Source organism: Sebastes umbrosus, chromosome 9 (genome assembly GCF_015220745.1).
Source record: "Sebastes umbrosus isolate fSebUmb1 chromosome 9, fSebUmb1.pri, whole genome shotgun sequence".
Lineage (NCBI taxonomy): Eukaryota > Metazoa > Chordata > Actinopteri > Perciformes > Sebastidae > Sebastes > Sebastes umbrosus.
Window position 1 is genome coordinate 20,376,132 of NC_051277.1, and position 18,427 is coordinate 20,394,558.

An 18,427-nucleotide genomic window follows, 5' to 3' on the forward strand; every position below is an offset into this window, starting at 1 on the left:
AGATGCTTTCGGCAAGAAGGCTAAATAACGCTCCAAACTTATGCTAAATTTTGGCAAGGAAAAAACGGCATGGCATTTTCAAAGGGGTCTCTTGACCTCTGTCCTTAAGATATGTGAATGAAAATGGGTTCTATGGGTACTCATGAGTCCCCCCTTTACAGACATATATGTCTCACATGCAGTGACACAAAATGGAGGGGTGATGGGAGACAACCCTGCACCAGTAACAGCTCTAAAGTGTGTGGTGAGGAAATATGACCTTGAATACTTTGGATTCATAAAGGCAGGCAGGCAGTGATGAGATAAGAGAGGGTAAGCTGAGTATTTATGTGGGTCATTACACCTGACAATGGCATAACACATATTCATAACCCAGTTTCTCAATTCTTTTTAACAATCAGAAGTGGGCCTTAAGTTACAAAAGGTTGAGAACTCCTACTTTAGCTGAGGATAAACTCCCACACGAACGCCACTTGACAATCGGCTGCACTTGGAAACTCGGTCCCGCATCACTCCCAGATATCCTGAAATGGTAAGACAACTAACATTGTTTACTCATGGTCCTTGTAGTCTTTTTCTCCAGTTGGCTTAAAGAAACATACATTTAGTTTATTCATTTAATCAGTTTTAGTATATAAATTAGCCTTACTGATCAAGGCTGGGATGGCAGACACATTTGAACAAATCTATGTACAAAAGGTTTGTTTTACACAGCAATTTGCAGGGCACAAAGGACTGTTAGGTTGAGGCAATGTTTCGATCTGAAAGATCTTCCTCAGTCAATGTTGTTGTATCGATGATTTCCTATTTTATTGTTTTATTCTATTTTAATTTAAATATTTGAATATCTGTTCATACATTTTCTGTGTGTGGAGCGGGATACAGCCACATTTCATTGTGCAATCCTGTATTGTATAATGAAAATAAAAGCCTTGCACCTTGGACCTTGAGCTACTAACGGCCATGTCTTCAAAATGAGGTCGTAGAAGACGTCTTTGCTCCCAACAGCTGTCAGATGACCATCAATGAGCTCCCTCATCTTCTCCTCCGAGGTCGGGAGAGCGCTGATTTTATCATAACTTTCCTGTCGAATAACCCCCTTGGTGAGGAGCTCATCCAAAATTGGTTCAACGTCGCTCACATGTTGGATCAGCTGATCTTTACATCTATCCACAATGTGTTCATCTGAGGGAGGACCTAAAGGAAAAATACTCTTTGGTAATTTATTGGATTCATTGCAAAATACTAAACATATTTCTTCCTATTTTGTGTATCTGATGGACATTTCACATATAATATTAAGATTGTCATTTTGGTTGTTAAATGTTGCATGTGTCACATTCAAACACTTTACAAAGCACACAAACATGACTCACATACAACAATGATTTAATAGGAAAAGAGACCCAGAAAATGTTGATTTTGATGCCAGCAATACTTTTGAGAAGAACAAAGGTCATTTTCAAACTGTGGATTTCTAATTTTGGAACCAAAAAAACTACATCTATACCCATGTGTTAATGTAAAATTAAAAAAAGTAGTGTCTCAGAAAACAAAGAAATGACTCACTGCCCATGGGATCAGGCTTGAAGAACGGTCCAGGCGCTTCCATGGCTGCCAAAATAAGAAGACATAGTATTACATTACAATTTTTAAAAACATGTTGGACTTTGAGACGGTTAGTACAGTTAGACTGCAGCTGTTATTCATGTGCAGGTGTTTATTAAACAGGTAACATGCTACAGAGAGGAAACACTGCTGCTCTGCCACTGATAATAACAGTGTGTTTTTATTAGTATTAGTACAGTTCAGACTTTCAGATGAGGGAACCGAAAGTACTAAAATGCTTCCTCATTTCCAGGTTTTAGGACTCATTCCTGTAGCACTCTATTACAGCTAATTATTTGCGAGCAGTCTGATGAAACCCAGACTTCACATTATGCTACTATATTATAATATATTAATAATATTATTCATTCTGCATCAAAGTATTTAAAAGCTTTGGATGGACATGAAGGCATCCAGGCACTCCAAAAATACTAAAACAAGTGGCAACGAGGAAGGAAAAATATTTTTAAAAAGCCTTTATTGGAGTAGCTGAATCATTTAAAGGGGACATATCATCATTTACCTAGTCTGTGTGCCTCGTCCAGGCAGCCAATCTTCGTCAGCATATCCACAGCCGCTGACAGAGCACCATCCTCGGTGAAGGTTGAAACCAAGAGGTCGGTGATCTCTGTGGGGTTTGGATTCGTCAAGGATCTGAATGTAGCCCAATGCAGCCCTTCTCTGCGCTGCAGCCTTTCTCTGTGTTTCAGCAGCTCCTTGCAGAAGATCCTAAAGGCTAAATATCTATTCCTCTTCAGGTCCATTAGAGTGCGTGTTAACGCATTTTTGAAAGTTTCGGAGGCCATTTCTCACAAATTTAAACGTCCTGGACAAGAATTTGATTTCAACCCGACAAGCTGGAGAGCGATAAAAGCGAAAGAGGAAGTGCATACAGGTGAGCACTTATTGTGCCTTCAATTGCTGTTGGAAATACAACGATTACGCCACTCCTATCAATCCAGCAAAGTGGTAGCCTACAAACAGACTGGGGCTGCTTCAAATCTGTCTGTCTAACACAGGGGTCAGCAACCTTTACTATCAAAAGAGCCATTTTAGGACAAAAAAAAAAAAATCTGTCTGGAGCTGCAAAACATTTGAGCATTGTGATGAAGGTAACACAGTTTATAGTCTAAGTATATAGTATATAAGTCTAATGCAGTGACGGCCAAAGTGCAAATGAACTACGGAGTATTAGGGCCACATTCAGGGAAAAAACATCTGAGATTTACAGAATAAAGTCATAACTTTACAAGAAAAAAAAAGAAAACACGTAAAATTACTACTTTATATCATTATGACTTTTTTATCGTATCACAACTTTTTTTATCGTAAACCTATGACTTTATTTTTATAATATTACAACTTTTTTCTCGTAAACTTCTGACTTTCTTCTCGTAATATTATGACTTTATTCTCGAAATGTCAGATTTATTGTTTTCCTCAATGTGGCCCTAATACTCCGTCGTACCATAGACCTACAACAATGATAAATAAAAATGAAAATGTAAACAAAGAACAGTTATTCATTTCCATTTTTAAAAATCCACAGGTCTGCACCCCTGGTCTATATTCACATCTAAGGTTACTTTTAACTATGGGAGTTTATTTAGTTTCATTTATTTATTTATTTTCTTAGATTTATTTTGTTGCACAGTGCTTGAATTGGAATGAAAAACGGTGCCACAATACTCTACTCGGTATTTTATGTAGGCTTACACATATTTTGAAAGAAAAAGAAATAGGTTACTTGCAACACTATAATAAATTGATGATTGGCAGGTAGCCTAGTAGTTCAAGTTTTTAGCTTAGCATAAAGACTGGAAACCAGACGAGACTGTCCGAATGTAACAAAAACTGTCTACCAGTATCTCTAAAACTCAATAATTAAAGTGGCAGTAGGGAGTATATTTTTGGCATCATTGGGCTAAAATTCCATAATAACCTTTCAGCATATTGTATTCAAGTGTTCTGAGAGAAAACTAGACTCCTGCTCCTCCTCATGGCTCTGTTTTCAGACTTTAAGAAATCTAACCTGTGAAGGGAGACTTTGACCAATCACAGGTCATTTCAGAGAGCGAGCTTTCCTATTCAGCGTTCCTATTGGCTTTGCTCCGGTCATGTGAGCGGTCCTTGTTATTCCCTGAATCTTCTCAACATGGCAACATGGTCACAAACTTTCTCATTTACTAAACCGTGCACTACAAGATGATTCTGAATACATTTGAGGCGAGAAATAGGCATTAACGTAACAGAATATTGATTCATATTTGATCAGCGCGGCCTAGTTTGACCGTTTGGTCAGAGTTCACAAGTGATTGACAGCCGGCTCTCAGACGATTGCTGGACAGCAAATCCCAGATCAGCTCTGATTGGTTGTCATCTTGCAGATGCCGTTAGGAGCACCGGAGGACACAGAGGCACATGTTTTTTTTCAGGTTACCTGTTTCATGTGGGGGTGAGCAGGGAGTATTGGGTGAGGTGGTCACTTCTCAGGGCCATCCAATCTCTGTACGCCCAAAGCGAGAGCTGTGTTCGGGTTCTCGGCAGTAGGTCGGACTCGTTTCCGGTGGGGGTTGGCCTCCGCCAGGGCTGCGCTTTGTCACCACTCCTGTTCGTGATATTCATGGACAGGATATCGAGGCATAGTCGGGGGGAGGAGGGTTTGCAGTTCGGTGTGCTGAGGATCTCATCGCTGCTTTTTGCAGATGATGTGGTCCTGTTGGCATCATCGGTCTGTGACCTTCAGCACTCACTGGATCGATTCGCAGCCGAGTGTGAAGCGGTGTGATTGCATTCGCTTTACCGCACCATTGTGACGAAAAGAGAGCTGAGCTGGAAGGCAAAGCTCTCGATCTAAAGGTCAATCTTCGTTCCTACTCTCACCTATGGTCATGAGGAATGGGTCATGACTGAAAGAACTAGATCGCAGGTACAAGCGGCCAAAATGGGTTTTCTCAGTAGGGTGGCTGGCGTCTCCCTTAGAGATAGGGTGAGACGCTCAGTCATCCGTGAGGGACTCGGAGTAGAGCCGCTACTCCTTTGCGTTTAAAGGAGCCAGCTGAGGTGGTTCGGACATCTAGTAAAGATGCCCGCTGGGCCCCTCACTAGGGAGGTGTTCCAGGCACGACCAGCTGGGAGGAGACCACGGGGAAGACCCGGGACTAGGTGGAGAGATTATATCTCCACGCTGGCCTGGGAACGCCTCGGGATCCCCCAGTCAGAGCTGGTTAATGTGGGCCGGGAAAGGGAAGTCTGGGGTCCCCTGCTGGAGCTGTTGACCCCACGACCTGACCCCGGATAAGTGGTTGAAGATGAGATGAGATCTGTTTCATGTATTCTGTCAGAATATAGCGACCGTTTTATAAAAATATTTTTTTTAATCATATTTGCTCCAATCTCGCCTACTTCAGCTTTAATACATTTTTGCTTCTTGAATACATAGAAAAAAACAAAGTGTAAAAAGGATAATTTGCTGCCAGACAAACTAGCTGTTTCCTGTTCAACAGCTCTATGAAAGTGTTTTTTCACTTCATTATATCACATGTTATAAACCAAACATTAAAAAGAACCTATGCATATTTTCAGGTGCATACTTGTATTTCTACTAGAACATGTTTACATGCTTTAATGTCTCCCCCGAAAAGCCCAGTCTGCTGTGATTGGTCAACAGAACCAAACTCTCCAGACTCCGCTCTAACTAGCTCTGTTTGAGGGCGTGCCAAACTAGCTGCTAGGCAGGTATAATATTTTACTCAGTGACATCACCACGTTACGGAAGAAAAGGCGGGACTTCAAGCGAGGCGTTTCAGGCAGTTGAGGAGCAGTGTTTCTGTGGGGGAGTGTAACTCTCTTTGGCGTGGCCTTTTGCAGACCTTTCATGTGCATACAAATGGGAAAAAAAGCACGAAAGCAAAATAGATTCTTTTTAAAAAAGAAATGAATCAGCAGAATAGCCAATAACGAAAATAATCATTAGTTGCAACACTGTGCAAGACTAGGAGAACTGAAACCCCAATTGCTCAACCATGTACTTTAATTGTAACTCGTGTTCACTGTTAGCAGGGTTATGCTGGTGGAGGTTTATTTGCTATATGCGTTGTTTTGGTCTTTTTCCAAGCAGTTCTTCACCTTAAATGCCTTAACTACACGTGCCAACTTCAATTCAAGGATGTTATTTTCTCATTTAAAGTTAGAAATCGGTCCTGAACCTCAAATAAAGAAAGAAAAAGATACATAAAGCTGAAAATACATGCATTGACCGTTCAAAGATGTGCTGTATTTTATGTTCTGAGCTTTTTACAGCACCATACATGCTCAAACTTGCAAAGTGCTGGAAGAACCAGCAGCAGGGAAATACTTTGGATTTTTGCCAAGTTACAACATTATAGCATAAAACAATATCTTGGAAAAACACTGCTGTCCTTTTCACACACATGTGGGGGTGACACATGGGGAGGTATATATATATATGAGAGAAGAGGAAGAGGCCGTTCAAAAGGAACTGAAAACTGTACCAGGCCACTCCTTTTTTAAAAATTTGTCTCATAAACTCCTTCCTCACTTCGTCTCCTGTCTTTCACCATCATGGCTTTCGCTGGGAAATATGAGCTGGAGAGTCAAGACAACTATGTGGAGTTTCTGGAAGTAATTGGTATTAAGATTTTTTATTATTATTATTGATAGACAAGTGGATAAATGTGAGTCGTCATTCATTTAAACTTCTGCATTTGGAATTTCCTCTGCTCTGTCACAGGGCTTCTCAGTGCCAAGACGGATCACAAAGTGGTAACGGAGGTGGTTCAGGATGGAAACGACTTCACCTGGACACAGACCATTCCCAACTGGACCTGGTCCAATAAGTTCACGGTCGGTCAGGAATGTGAGCTGGCAACAATGAAGGGCGCCAAATTCAACGTGAGTTGATAACAGGCACTAGACAAAATGATCATTTAGCTGCCTTACCGAGAAGAAATGTATCCAAGTGTGCTATTAGTATTCTTCTATTACATTTAAAATAAGAGTATACTTTCAGTTTACTTTTTATGTACTTATCATAGACATACTTAAAAGTATACTCAAGTTTACTTGGCTTATACTGACAAGTATACAGAAAAGTCTAAGTATACTTGGCTTATACTTGTACTTAATCTTTTGATCTAGATATACTTACTAAAAGTATTATTAAGTATTCTTGCCTTATAGGCCTACAGAGAAGAATACCTGGCTTGTAGTTGTGCTTACGTTTTGATAGAGTAGCTTGTTAAAGTGTGTGAGAGTTTGTAAAAGTGTGTTTTGATATCAATTTACTTCAATTCATCAAGAATTTTATTTATTTTTTATTTCTCCGTTCACCCTAGAGGCATACAAGGAAAACTTATTTTTTATTATCACAAAACATCCAGTCAAATAGCAAAAGGAGCAAGTATCTTTATGTAATACATAAATCATTGGCTAAGTACTATCAGTATATATATAGTTTAGGACAAAATTAAACTTATATGTAAACTAGTACTTTAAGTTTACTATTCTTACACTTAAAGTATACTTAAAAGTATTCTTTTATAAACTAAAAAGTGGGCCAATTTAGTATCAAGAAGTATTTAAATAGTACACTTACAAATATACTACTAGCAAATTGATGTAAATATACTTACTACATAAAGTTTACTCGGGGGAAAGACACTTGAACTTTACTTAAGTATACTTCATAAAACTACTTTTTCATAAGGGTGCAAATCTGCCACATATTCTCAACTTGACATAAAGCTTTCATGAAATCAAGCTGTGACCTCTGTGACTTGTGTGACCTGTAGGCTCCTGTCACTATGGAAGGCGACAAGATTTCCGTTCAGTTTCCTCAGTACCTCTTCACAGCAGAGATCATTGAGGATAAGCTGGTCATGGTAAGAGAAGTAACCACTTCACTCACTGAGACCATCCTGAATACAAATTGTAGTTTGTTGTATTTTCATCCCAAATCATCTTTATCTTCTCCATGTGTCCTCTAGATGTGCATAACTCCAGGAGAAAAGGGTGTGTCTTTCAAAAGAATTAGCAAGAGGATCTAATGCTGCGAGACTCAACATGCTTCAATAAAAGAGGCTGCATACGGGAGGTAATTAACATGAAAAAGCTTGCTCCAATTATGAAGCAAGAGCAATAAAGTATAACCATCTGTAGTGAGGAGCAGAGTGGGACATCTTGACTTCACACAGATCTTACTTAAAGGGACAGTGTATAACATTTAGGAGGATGTATTGACAGAAATGGAATATGATATTAATAAATACGTTTTCTTTAATGTATATTCACCTGAAAATAATAATCGTTGTGTTTTGTGTTAGAATGAGCCGTCTATGTCTACATGGACCTCCTGGCACTTGGTTGTAATCTAAAACCAACTAGATGCCATCACACACTGCTGATCCTACACACTGCTCCTTTAATAGAAGAGGTGAAACTATTTACTGTATTTCTACAAGGATGAAGTAATTTACCTGTAGTGTCCATATTTGATCCAAAATAAATCACAAAATACAGATTGTTTTGTCAAGCAATACTGGGATTTTCTTTCACTTGTTTCACACCATTTAATAAAAACGACTTTATAATCTACTCAAGTTACATTATTATTATTGCCTTGTCTGGGAGTATTAAATTAGACTGAACCATAGAACTTCTAGCTGGTATGCACATTAAAACAGCAGGATCCAAGAGCCATTTAACCATTTATTGAGTGAGGATAATGGGTGGAGGATGGATGACGGATGAATGATGAACGATTATGGATTTTTCTGCACAATAAACAAATTAAAAATCAATATTTATATCCATACTTACCAAAATTACAAATTATAAACAAGAGGTACATAAATTATCTTAAATTATTAATGCATCAACACTCTTAGGGATGAAATACTCCAATTATAACAAACATGAGTCAATACCAATTAACAAAATGATACATCCACTTTTTCTAAAGTTAAACAGATTGCCTTACTTACTGGGTTTGACTTTATCTCATGGGTAAGTGGCCGATATCACACAGCTCCAGAACAATACTGTGATCTGTTAAGGAGTTGGATACAAACATTAAAATTGGATTGATAACAGGTAGAAATAACTAAAACTAATGATCAGAATCATTGTGAACAAACTTACTGGTGTGGCAGCATGGTGTCAGACAAAAGGGATCTGAACAGGACACACCCAGCCTTTATATAACCTCCCCTTCTCTAGACTCCTCCCCTGTGCATTAACAGGTGAATCTGCACCCACTACTACCTGGTCTCACACATTGAATGGCTGGAGATTTTGAACACCATTGGTGTTGTGTTAATGGTCTCATTCTGGGTTTAAAACGTGTTTTCTGTGCAACTTGTACACATATTCACTGCAAAGACAAACTACTATTTCACAAGAAGATAAAACAGATATGTTTAAGGATGTATGTCTTATTGTTGGCATTAGATTTATTTAATGGTTAAAGTTTGAATCCATGTGCAGGAAACAAAAGGGCAAAACATATCAAAAGTGACACAGACACACCCTGCTAATTGTGTTGAACAAATAAAAGGAACCTGGTATTATATGTGTCATCCTTCAGGTATTTGTATATCAAATGAGCAGAAAATACAGTTATCTACTAATATGTCAGAGGATTTTTCTTTTGTGTTTCCTCATTTAGTTTGAATTACCACAGGACCACTGGTTTGAATAAACAAGGCAGTTATATCAGTGATGGTGCTTCGTTAGTTATTACTTTGTGTGTGTGGGATGTTTTAGTTTGTATGTCTGTTATTGTATAAACCTAAATGTAAAACCTTTTAGTCAGAAGAGACATCCTTTCATTGTGACCTGCAGAATGTGTGCAGAAACTGTAATTGTAAAGTTAGCTGTGGCAAAAAGAGCTAAAAAAGAGAAAAAAAAGTGTCATTCAAAATGTTAAATTAAAAACAAGTCGAAGCCACACTGACATAAAAAAATTAAAATTTTAAACATGTCAACTGTCCATGCCATAATCTGAATAAGCAAATCATCTTATTACCATTATTATAAGATCATTATTCATCATCATTCCCTTTATCTGTAGCCCTTTAGGAAGAGCCCAGGGCTCAGGGGATGTCACCTCTGCTCAGTGAGTTGGTTCAGACTATTTTGGTCTGGTTGGAGGCAGCATGGCCACTAGTGGCTACTAGCAGGGCTTTAACAAACAGTGTCTTATGAAAGGTTTCCTTATTCTGTGATGGTTGATGAAAACTCCAGTGAATAAATGCATCGATGCAACAGACACCTGTTTACACACTGTAATCAACTGATCCTTCAAAAAAATAATAATGTTAGACACAAGACACAAAGAGATGAATGTTGAATTCTTTTAATGAAATCTTTTATTGTTGCACATTTACTGCAGCCGTTTTCAGGCGTCATTAAATGAAGCAGCTCAGTTTGTCTTCTTACTAACTAGTCTTGTTAGTAACGGCACCGATGGTGTTGACCTAATAAAAGTGAGGAAAAAAGATAAAGATAATATCAAAAAGCTGCATTCTCTGTCACATCTGTGACACATGTTCACCGTCTCACCAGTGTAAAGTTGGACGTACTCACCTCAACAAGCTTGCCACTAACCATCTCAGCGGTGTAAAGGTATTTGGGGAACTGAATCTTGAGTTTACCTCCATCCAAAGTGACAGTGGTCTAAAAATAACAAATAAATACAAGTATGATCAAACTGCAGTTGAACAAAAATATCTACAATATCATAAAAGATTTAATGAGAAACAAAAGTATGAAATGACCTTGAATGTCTCTCCATCCAGAGTTTTCAGTTCGCTCTCCTTCCCAATGGCGAACAAGTTGTTCCAGGTCTTGTCCATCAAAGATTTGTTCAACTTGAACTAGTCGTTCTGATAGATATCTGTTATCATGTCATCACTGCTGGAATCCTTGGGAACTTCAATTCCTACAGAAAAGATAAGACATAGTTAGCACTAATCACATTTTAACCCAACACTTCTGACATATTTATTTAAGTAAGTAAGCAGAGGTATCTTACCAAGAGCCTTCAAGAATTCACGGTAGTTCTCCTGGCTCTCCACAACGTATTTCCCTGTAAAAGCCGTGATGAAGCAACGCTCTGCTGCTGACTACTGCTGACAGTTGGACTGAAGCGACTGGGACCTCTTTATATGCTGCTTCTGTTCTGTCCCCTTCATGCTAATTTTTATTTATCTTCTCCATGTGTCCTCTAGAAGGGCATAACTCCAAGGGAGAAGGGTGTGACTTTCAAATGAATTAGCAAGAGGATCTAATGCTGCGAGACTCAACATGCTTCAATGGATCATCATGAAACTGCTTCCTCCAATTTACTGAAGCAGGAGCAATAAAGTAACTATCTGTAGTGAGCAAGTGGAACATCTCTTGACTTCACACGACTGTATTTGTTGTTTTACTTTCTTACAGATCTAACTCAACAGAAGGGGTGAAACTTTTTACTGTATGAAATAATTTACCTGTAGTGTCTATGTTTGATCCAATATAAATCACTGAAATATAGCATGTTTTGCCAGCAATACTGGAATTTTCTCTCCCTTGTTTCACTCTATTGGTGTTGTGTTAATGGCCTCTGACAATCTGGGTCTAAACCATATTTTTTGTGTAACTTGCAAAGACAAACTACTATTTCACAAGAAGATAAAACAGATATGTTTAAGGATGTATGTCTTATTGTTGGCATTAGATTTATTTAATGGTTAAAGTTTGAATCCATGTGCAGGAAACAAAAGGGCAAAACATATTAGGAGTGACACAGACACACCCTGCTAATTGTGTTGAACAAATAAAAGGAACCTGGTATTATATGTGTCATCCTTCAGGCATTTTTATCTAATATGTCAGAGGATTTTTCTTTTGTGTTTCCTCATTTAGTTTGAATTACCACAGGACCACTGGTTTGAATAAACAAGGCAGTTATATCAGTGATGGTGCTTCGTTAGTTATTACTCTTTCTGTGTGGGGGATGTTTTAGTTTGTATGTCTGTTATTGTATTAACCTAAATGTAAAACATTTTAGTTAGAAGAGACATCCTTTCATTGTGACCTGCAGGATGTGTGCAGAAACTGTAATTGCAAAGTTAGCTGTGGCAAAAAAAAGAGCTAAAAAGAGAAAAAAGTGTCATTCAAAATGTTAAATTAAAAACAAGTCGAAGCCACACTGACATTAAAAAAAAACTTTTAACATGCCGACTGTCCATGCCATAATCTGAATGAGCAAAATCATCCTATTGCCATTATTATAATAAGATCATTATTCATCATCATTCCCTTTATTTGTAGCCCTTTAGGAAGAGCACAGGGCTCAGAGGATGTCACCTCTGATCAGTGAGTTGGTTTAGACTATTTTGGTCTGGTTGGAGGCAGCGTGACCAGTAGTGGCTACTAGCAGGGCTTTAACAAACAATGTCTTAACAAAGGTTTCCTCATTCTGTGATGGTTGATGAAAGCTCCAGTAAATAAATGGATCAATGCAACAGACACCTGTTTACACACTGTAATCAGCTGATCCTTCAAAAAATGAATAATGTTAGATACAAGACACAAAGAGATGAATGTTGAATTCTTTTAATGAAATGTTTTATTGTTGCACATTTACTGCAGCCGTTTCAGGCGTCATTAAATGAAGCAGCTCAGTTTGTCCTCTTACTAACCATCTTGTTAGTAACGGCACAGATGGTGTTGACCTAAAAAAAGGGAAATAAGAATGTAAATATATTTCATATTTTCTCTGTCACATCTGTGACACATGTTCACAATCTCACCAGTGTAAAGTTGGACGTACTCACCTCAACAAGCTTGCCACCAACCATCTCAGCGGTGTAAACGTATTTGGGGAACTGAATCTTGAGTTTACCTCCATCCAAAGTGACAGTGGTCTAAAAATAACAAATAAAAACAAGTATGATCAAACTGCAGTTTGAACAAAAATATCATAAAACATTTAATAAGAAACCAACAATATGAAAATGACCTTGAATGTCTCTCCATCCAGAGTTTCCAGTTCGCTCTCCTTCCCAATGACGAACGAGTTGTTCCAGGTCTTGTCCATCGAAAACTTTGTCAGCCTGAAGTGGTCGTTCTGATAGATATCTGTTATCATCTCCTCATTTTTTATGTCTTCAGGAACTTCAATTCCTACAGAGAAGATAAGACATAGTTAGCACTAATCACATTTTAACCCAACACTTCTGACATATTTATTTATGAAACTAAGCAGAGGTATCTTACCAACAGCCTTCAAGAATTCACGGTAGTTCTCCTGGCTCTCCACAACGTATTTCCCTGTAAAAGCCATGATGAAGCAACGCTCTGCTGACTACTGCTGACAGTTGGACTAAAGCGACTGGGACCTCTTTATATGCTGCTTCTGTCCCCTTCATGCTAATTTTTTTTTTATTTCTCACCAGTTTAACCAAATTAATTGAAATCTGTAAAGAAATACATCTCTAATTGTTGGTCTGCTGACATGCAGCTTAATCAGCAACTTGATAGCAGAATGTTTTCCATATCAATTTACATTCAAGTTTACCCATCACTACACTCTCAGCACAATGAACACTTACATATTCCTTAAGAGAGGTCTGTGCCACAGCTGAGCTCGCGATCTACCACAGATCAGCCTCTTTTTATACTGAATAAAAATGGTGTCTTTTGCACATATTATGTTTTGTATTCAACTTTACAGTGACATTCAAATGCAATCAGGGCACTTTATTGTCTTGGTAATGACCTGATTGATCAGACTGAAATCCACGGTACATATAGCCAACAAACAATTCTACAAGTGAGTAACATTAGCTTCTAAAATCAGCTGTCATGACACTAACATGCCTGCCTGTGCCGCCAATCGAACACCCAATACTGCAGTGAATGCATCTCACAGCTCTGTAATAACCTTGACTGACTGTCACAGCGCTGAGAGAGACCCCAGATCAGTAGCTGCCATTCCCTTCCACTGATGAACAAGGAGACACATGGATAGATGCAGGGTTTTCTGAGCCAATACCAGCTAATACCTGTCACACTGTAGGAAGAGGGGAATCCAAGGTGGCAGCAGGCCTGCAGCAGCAGTACTGAACATGAACAGGGTGATGGATCGTACATATAAAAAGGTAAAGTATTGACTAAATTACCACTGCACAGACCTCCTCTGCTGATGTTCCACAGAATAGAGGTGTTGATAACGTGTGCTCACAGATACTGGAGGATCTAAACCTGCAGAATATTACACATTGCTTATAATACCAAAGCATGCACTGGACACAGGACATGCAACTTGTCATTTCCCCTGCATGAGACAGAGTGAAAAAGACACTGAGCAGATCACATGAGCATCTGGAGAAAAATCCTGGTAAAAATGAATGAATAAATGTCTGGTCACAGGAGGATTAGAGGGAAACAGAGCTTAAACTATGCAATATTTATTCCCAAAACAGTTTTTAAAAGGGAAAATTCATGTTTTTATTAATTTGAATTTAGGTATTTTTTTTATAATTAAGTCCATGTTACAGTGTTTAGACTTCTTTTCTTTTTCTTTATTGTATTTAATCATCATTTGAACTCAAAGGTTCAAAAGTTTGTTAGGCATCTGGTCTCATCATACTTTTGTTTTTATCTTGTTATGTTTCTTTCTGCTTGCTGAAGGTTCGTCTTGTTTTTTTCAAATACAAATAAAGTAAATGAGATCAAATATCTGCTGGGGATGTGAGTCCTTTGTCAGTATTACTCAGCAGAAATGAACCGCTGCAGGCTCAGAAATTGAGCAGGGCCGGGCCTCGGTTCGGCTCAGGTGGTAGAATATATTTTAATGAGTATTTGATTAATATGATCTGTGCCTCGGGAGATGTCTGGTGTTATGAACGCAATATCACGAACGCCTGCATGTGCAAACTAATACAATGCAATAGATCCAGATGCAGGAAGAGATACTGAGTTTATTGAGACACAGGTGTTCATTCAACTTTTTTTTGAGTATTTATTGAGTTTTTTTGTGTTGTTGCACTTAACTGCAGACATTTCAGTGTATGTTTATGTATCATATTTGAGGGCTATTGATTTCAAATACAGCATACACACAGCCTGGTTCCAGACCTCTGAATCGCCACATCTACAATTGTTTTCAGCAATTATAATAAGAAACAAAATGATATGAAGAACATTATGAAGTGAAATGAAATGTTAATTCAGTCTGATGATCAAGCTAACATGAACATGAGCATCTGAGAAACCCACATTCATGTAAGTGGGACCAAAGTACTTAGAGTAAAATGTTGATAAAATAAGATTTATTAATATCCATATATTGCTCTTGATGACTTGAACTTTGGAAATGTAGGAAAGTATTTTTTTTTTAAATACTAGATAACTTTCACTGCTGCTCCTCTTTCTTTTACAGTTAAAGTTTTGGTCCAGACATGCATAGGCTACTGTGTGTCTACGTCGGGTTTTCCCCAAACAGCCAAAGGGCGGAGGTCACCATACAGCCGGACCACTTCCATTCGTAAAATGTTTCTTTCAAATATAATCCAAAAACAGCCCTGGCTACAAGTCGTAGACACTGTACAGTTTGATAGTTGGAAACAAATTGGTATAAATAAACAGAGATCATGTTTACCCTCAACGAGGAAACCCTAAGTTGCCATGGATACACATTACAGCTGCTGATACTGAAATGAAAGAGAAGTGTCTCAATCAGATATATCCACAAATGTTATGAGTCCTTTCTTTACTACTTTTGTTTCTATTGATTCTATTACTGGAGATGAGCTGCATAAAAAAACTGCACTTTTCCATTGTCACCACTACGAGGCGCCCTCATTCCATTAAGAGAATGAATGGGGTTTTACTTTTTGCAAAAGGGATATAAAATGTTATCAAATATATAGCTGGAGTACATTCACATTTGGAAAGCTGTCATTTATATTGACTGTGGGATATAAAAGTATCCTGCTTGTTTAGCAGTTTGCTTCTTTTAATGAAGAAAAGCTGTTGCATGGTGGCAAAATGAACGAGAAGTTTCCATTCACTAATGTGTGTGAAAACATGAACACATTGCTCCCTCTGTAACAGATTCAGCCACTCGTCCTGGACATTTGACATGCTGAGTTTCACCATGAAAAAGAGAAAATGGAGAACTTACTCATCAAAGAATCTGGGGCTTTTGCAGCTGTTATATGGTAAAAAGAAAAAAAAAGAAAAAAATCTGACTTATGGTATAATATCACAAAGTTCCTGTTATGGAGCTTTTTAATGAGTGTGACATCACAAGGGAGGATAGTAGCTTTTTTTTTGTCACGTGCTCTTAATGAGGAATAAAAGTGAATTTTAATGATACGGATGGGACATTTTCAAAGCTGAAATTCAGTGGCCTGCTTTTACTTTTGAATCACTGAATCAGAGAGGGGATGGATAAAGGAAAACTCACGATGATAAGGAGAATAACATGATCATATATTCAACTAAGAATAAAAGAATTACTATTAAACTAATTTTCATGAAATAGTATGATGATAACCTTTTTCCTCACATTAAAGAGACTAAATGTAGTTTTTATTATTGATACTTATTGGATATCTTATCATTTCCATAATAATGGCTCCTCTTGCACATGTCCAATTCTTCACAGCTACACAAAATACACATAAAAAAATATTTATTTGTATCAAAATAGTCATTTCAGTGCACTGTGAGTAAAGTATTGCTACCAGCTACAAAGGTTTAACTGGTGAGCGCAAGATAGATTTATACTAATATACATTTGCTTTAGTATGCAAAGTTTACAATTTAATGACGCTTCACAGAAACATTGTATTTGCATAGCAAATGGATGTAAGACAATTATGCTAAAGTGAGGCTGGATAAACCTGCCAGACGGCCTTAGGTCAAAAATAGCTGCCGGGCCTCTTTTAACCCTTTCCTTCCTCTGACTCTGTGCGTTGTGAACACTTCTTCTAAACTGAAATAAGTCCAGGTCATTTGATTCAACACAAATTAATGTAGGAATTCGCAGCATATACGCACAAAACACCCCTGCTGATTAAATGTTGTATTGTACGTTTGTGTACTGAGACCCTCACCCACCATATAACGTAAGGTGAGCAGCCCTCTCTGCACCCCCGACCCACCCTCTCCCAAATTCTTCCTGGAGGACACATAAAAGGAAGCCAGCAGCTTCTTCAGCCCCCTAAAAGCTTACAGGAGACTGTGAGAATGATCCATTATCAAACTGACAGCCACGAGCGGTGCACTGCTCCCCCGTCTCCACCCTCTCCTCACAGATGGGCCACTTAACATTGGAGATCTTGGAAAAATCACGTCAATCTCAACATCACTTTTTACCAAATGTTGTTAAAAATAAACACATCGTGTGCCAAATACGGATTGCTCTTTAATCTGTATGCCAAGTTAATTAGGTTTTGATCAGGCTTATGTGGAGGAACACTGGGCTTTATTTATTTTTTTTTACTTAATGCTAATTAAAGATGTGTGAGCTGATGTGATTAAGCATTTGCACATGGTTACAGATTTGTGAAAAACGACCAAACAACTCTTTCAACGTCATAATGAAAAACATATTCTGCTGCGTTGGAGAGAACACAGCTGAGGCTCAAAAAAAATGCCCACAGTCCACTGACTGTCCACTGTGTCCAACACGAGAAGGGCGGTCAATCTGCAAGCATTATATTGGAGTATAATGTCTGGTGTGTGAGAGAGAGCTCCGTCACTGAATAGATTTCTATATATCAAAATGCCGCAAAACATAGAAAGCTCTGACTGAGCTGTGGAGGCGGAGTTGAGAAGCAGAAGAGAGGCTGAACTTGTTTCTCAAATACTGAATAATAACTTTGTCTGCAGTGGGAAAAGTAGTACTGTTATACTGTTCCACCCGTGGTTACGAGTGTGGGAATGAGAGATTAACTATTTGCTCTTGATTTGACCTCAAATACAAAGTGTGCTTTAGTCAGTAGAGGATAAAGTATGCACATCTTTTGAGTTCAGTAAAAGTTGCAGTGCAACACAATAACAATCCTCCAGTACAAGTAAATGTCCTGCATTCAAAACTTAAGTAAAGGCAGTTAAGTATTATAAGAAAAATATATACATGAGTATAAAAGGTACTCATTATACAGCAGAGTGGTCCATGTTTATTTATGCATTAATTTGTATGAATCATTTTATTTTTGTAGCTTGTGCAGGTGAAATAAAGTTTAAAAACCTTACATACTGCTGGGCAGTTTAATGTGGAGAAGTGCATCACATTTTATTAGAGCTGCAACGATTAATCGATAATAGATTAGTTGTCAACTATCAAATTAAATCGCCAACTATTTTGATAATTGATTAAGAAAAAAAAAGTCTAAAATCTCTGATTTCAGCTTCTTAAATGTGAATATTTTCTGGTTTCTTTACTCCTCTATGACAGTAATCTGAATATCTTTGAGTTGTGGGCAAAACGAGACATTTGAGGACGTCATCTTGGGCTTTGGGAAACACTGATCAACATTTTCTGACATTTTATAGACCAGACAACTAATTCATTAATCGAGGAAATAGTCAACAGATTAATCAACAATGAAAATAATATTAAATTGCAGCCCTATATTTTATAAACTCCTCATATGTTTTGTATGTCAAATTTAATCTGCAAAGTAACAGTTAACTACAGGTAAATGTAGGGGGGTAAAAAGTATTATATTCTCTCTGAAATGTAGCGGAGAAGAAGTATAACGCAGAGGAAAACGGAAATAGTATTTAAGTACAGCGT

At 37.9% G+C, this 18,427-nt stretch overlaps 3 protein-coding genes and 1 long non-coding RNA gene across 10 annotated transcripts in view; 1 reads left to right on the top strand and 3 right to left on the bottom strand.

Moving 5' to 3' along the window:
* The window catches only part of LOC119494420 (NACHT, LRR and PYD domains-containing protein 1 homolog), a 42,948-nt gene extending 40,563 nt beyond the window's left edge, over window positions 1-2,385 (bottom strand). For 4 of the 6 annotated variants that reach the window (XM_037780285.1, XM_037780284.1, XM_037780286.1 and 1 more), the window contains exons 1-3: window positions 2,132-2,385; window positions 1,570-1,614; window positions 960-1,197 (exon numbers count right to left, since the gene is read on the bottom strand). In XM_037780285.1, coding sequence (XP_037636213.1) covers window positions 960-1,197; window positions 1,570-1,614; window positions 2,132-2,372 — 524 coding nt within the window. In that variant the 5' untranslated portion in view covers window positions 2,373-2,385. Of the gene's footprint in view, window positions 1-938; window positions 1,198-1,569; window positions 1,615-2,131 lie in introns of all 6 variants that reach the window. The other 2 variants (XM_037780282.1, XM_037780280.1) reach the window with 2 other exon arrangements.
* Window positions 2,386-6,096: 3,711 nt separating this feature from the next.
* Window positions 6,097-8,223, top strand: LOC119494985 (gastrotropin-like). Of its 2 annotated transcripts, XM_037781263.1 has the most exons (5): window positions 6,097-6,259; window positions 6,362-6,522; window positions 7,422-7,511; window positions 7,617-7,723; window positions 7,953-8,223. In XM_037781263.1, the coding sequence occupies exons 1-4, from the start codon at window positions 6,193-6,195 to the stop codon at window positions 7,674-7,676; spliced, it is 378 nt and encodes a 125-aa protein (XP_037637191.1). In that variant the 5' UTR covers window positions 6,097-6,192; the 3' UTR covers window positions 7,677-7,723; window positions 7,953-8,223. The 2 variants fall into 2 exon arrangements, with proteins under 2 accessions (XP_037637191.1, XP_037637189.1); XM_037781261.1 differs by having other exon boundaries at window positions 7,617-8,223.
* A 1,851-nt stretch (window positions 8,224-10,074) lies between these two features.
* Window positions 10,075-10,752, bottom strand: LOC119494987. The gene is made up of 4 exons (XR_005208330.1): window positions 10,664-10,752; window positions 10,407-10,570; window positions 10,216-10,305; window positions 10,075-10,106 (listed from the first exon to the last, which is right to left on the bottom strand). It is a non-coding gene; the product is annotated as an uncharacterized LOC119494987 (long non-coding RNA).
* A 1,460-nt stretch (window positions 10,753-12,212) lies between these two features.
* On the bottom strand, window positions 12,213-13,151 carry LOC119494986 (gastrotropin-like). Its single transcript, XM_037781264.1, has 4 exons — window positions 12,892-13,151; window positions 12,635-12,798; window positions 12,450-12,539; window positions 12,213-12,347 (listed from the first exon to the last, which is right to left on the bottom strand). The coding sequence occupies exons 1-4, from the start codon at window positions 12,956-12,958 to the stop codon at window positions 12,294-12,296; spliced, it is 375 nt and encodes a 124-aa protein (XP_037637192.1). The 5' UTR covers window positions 12,959-13,151; the 3' UTR covers window positions 12,213-12,293.
* Window positions 13,152-18,427: the final 5,276 nt, after the last annotated feature.

Coding starts and splice junctions, on each gene's coding strand:
- LOC119494985 (XM_037781261.1), top strand. CDS start 6,193: ATGGCTTTCGCTGGGAAATATGAGCTGGAGAGTCAAGACAACTATGTG. Junction 6,260..6,361: donor GGAGTTTCTGGAAGTAATTG/GTATTAAGATTT, acceptor GCTCTGTCACAG/GGCTTCTCAGTGCCAAGACG. Junction 6,523..7,421: donor TGAAGGGCGCCAAATTCAAC/GTGAGTTGATAA, acceptor TGTGACCTGTAG/GCTCCTGTCACTATGGAAGG.
- LOC119494986 (XM_037781264.1), bottom strand. CDS start 12,958: ATGGCTTTTACAGGGAAATACGTTGTGGAGAGCCAGGAGAACTACCGT. Junction 12,799..12,891: donor TGAATTCTTGAAGGCTGTTG/GTAAGATACCTC, acceptor TCTTCTCTGTAG/GAATTGAAGTTCCTGAAGAC. Junction 12,348..12,449: donor TTGGTGGCAAGCTTGTTGAG/GTGAGTACGTCC, acceptor CCCTTTTTTTAG/GTCAACACCATCTGTGCCGT.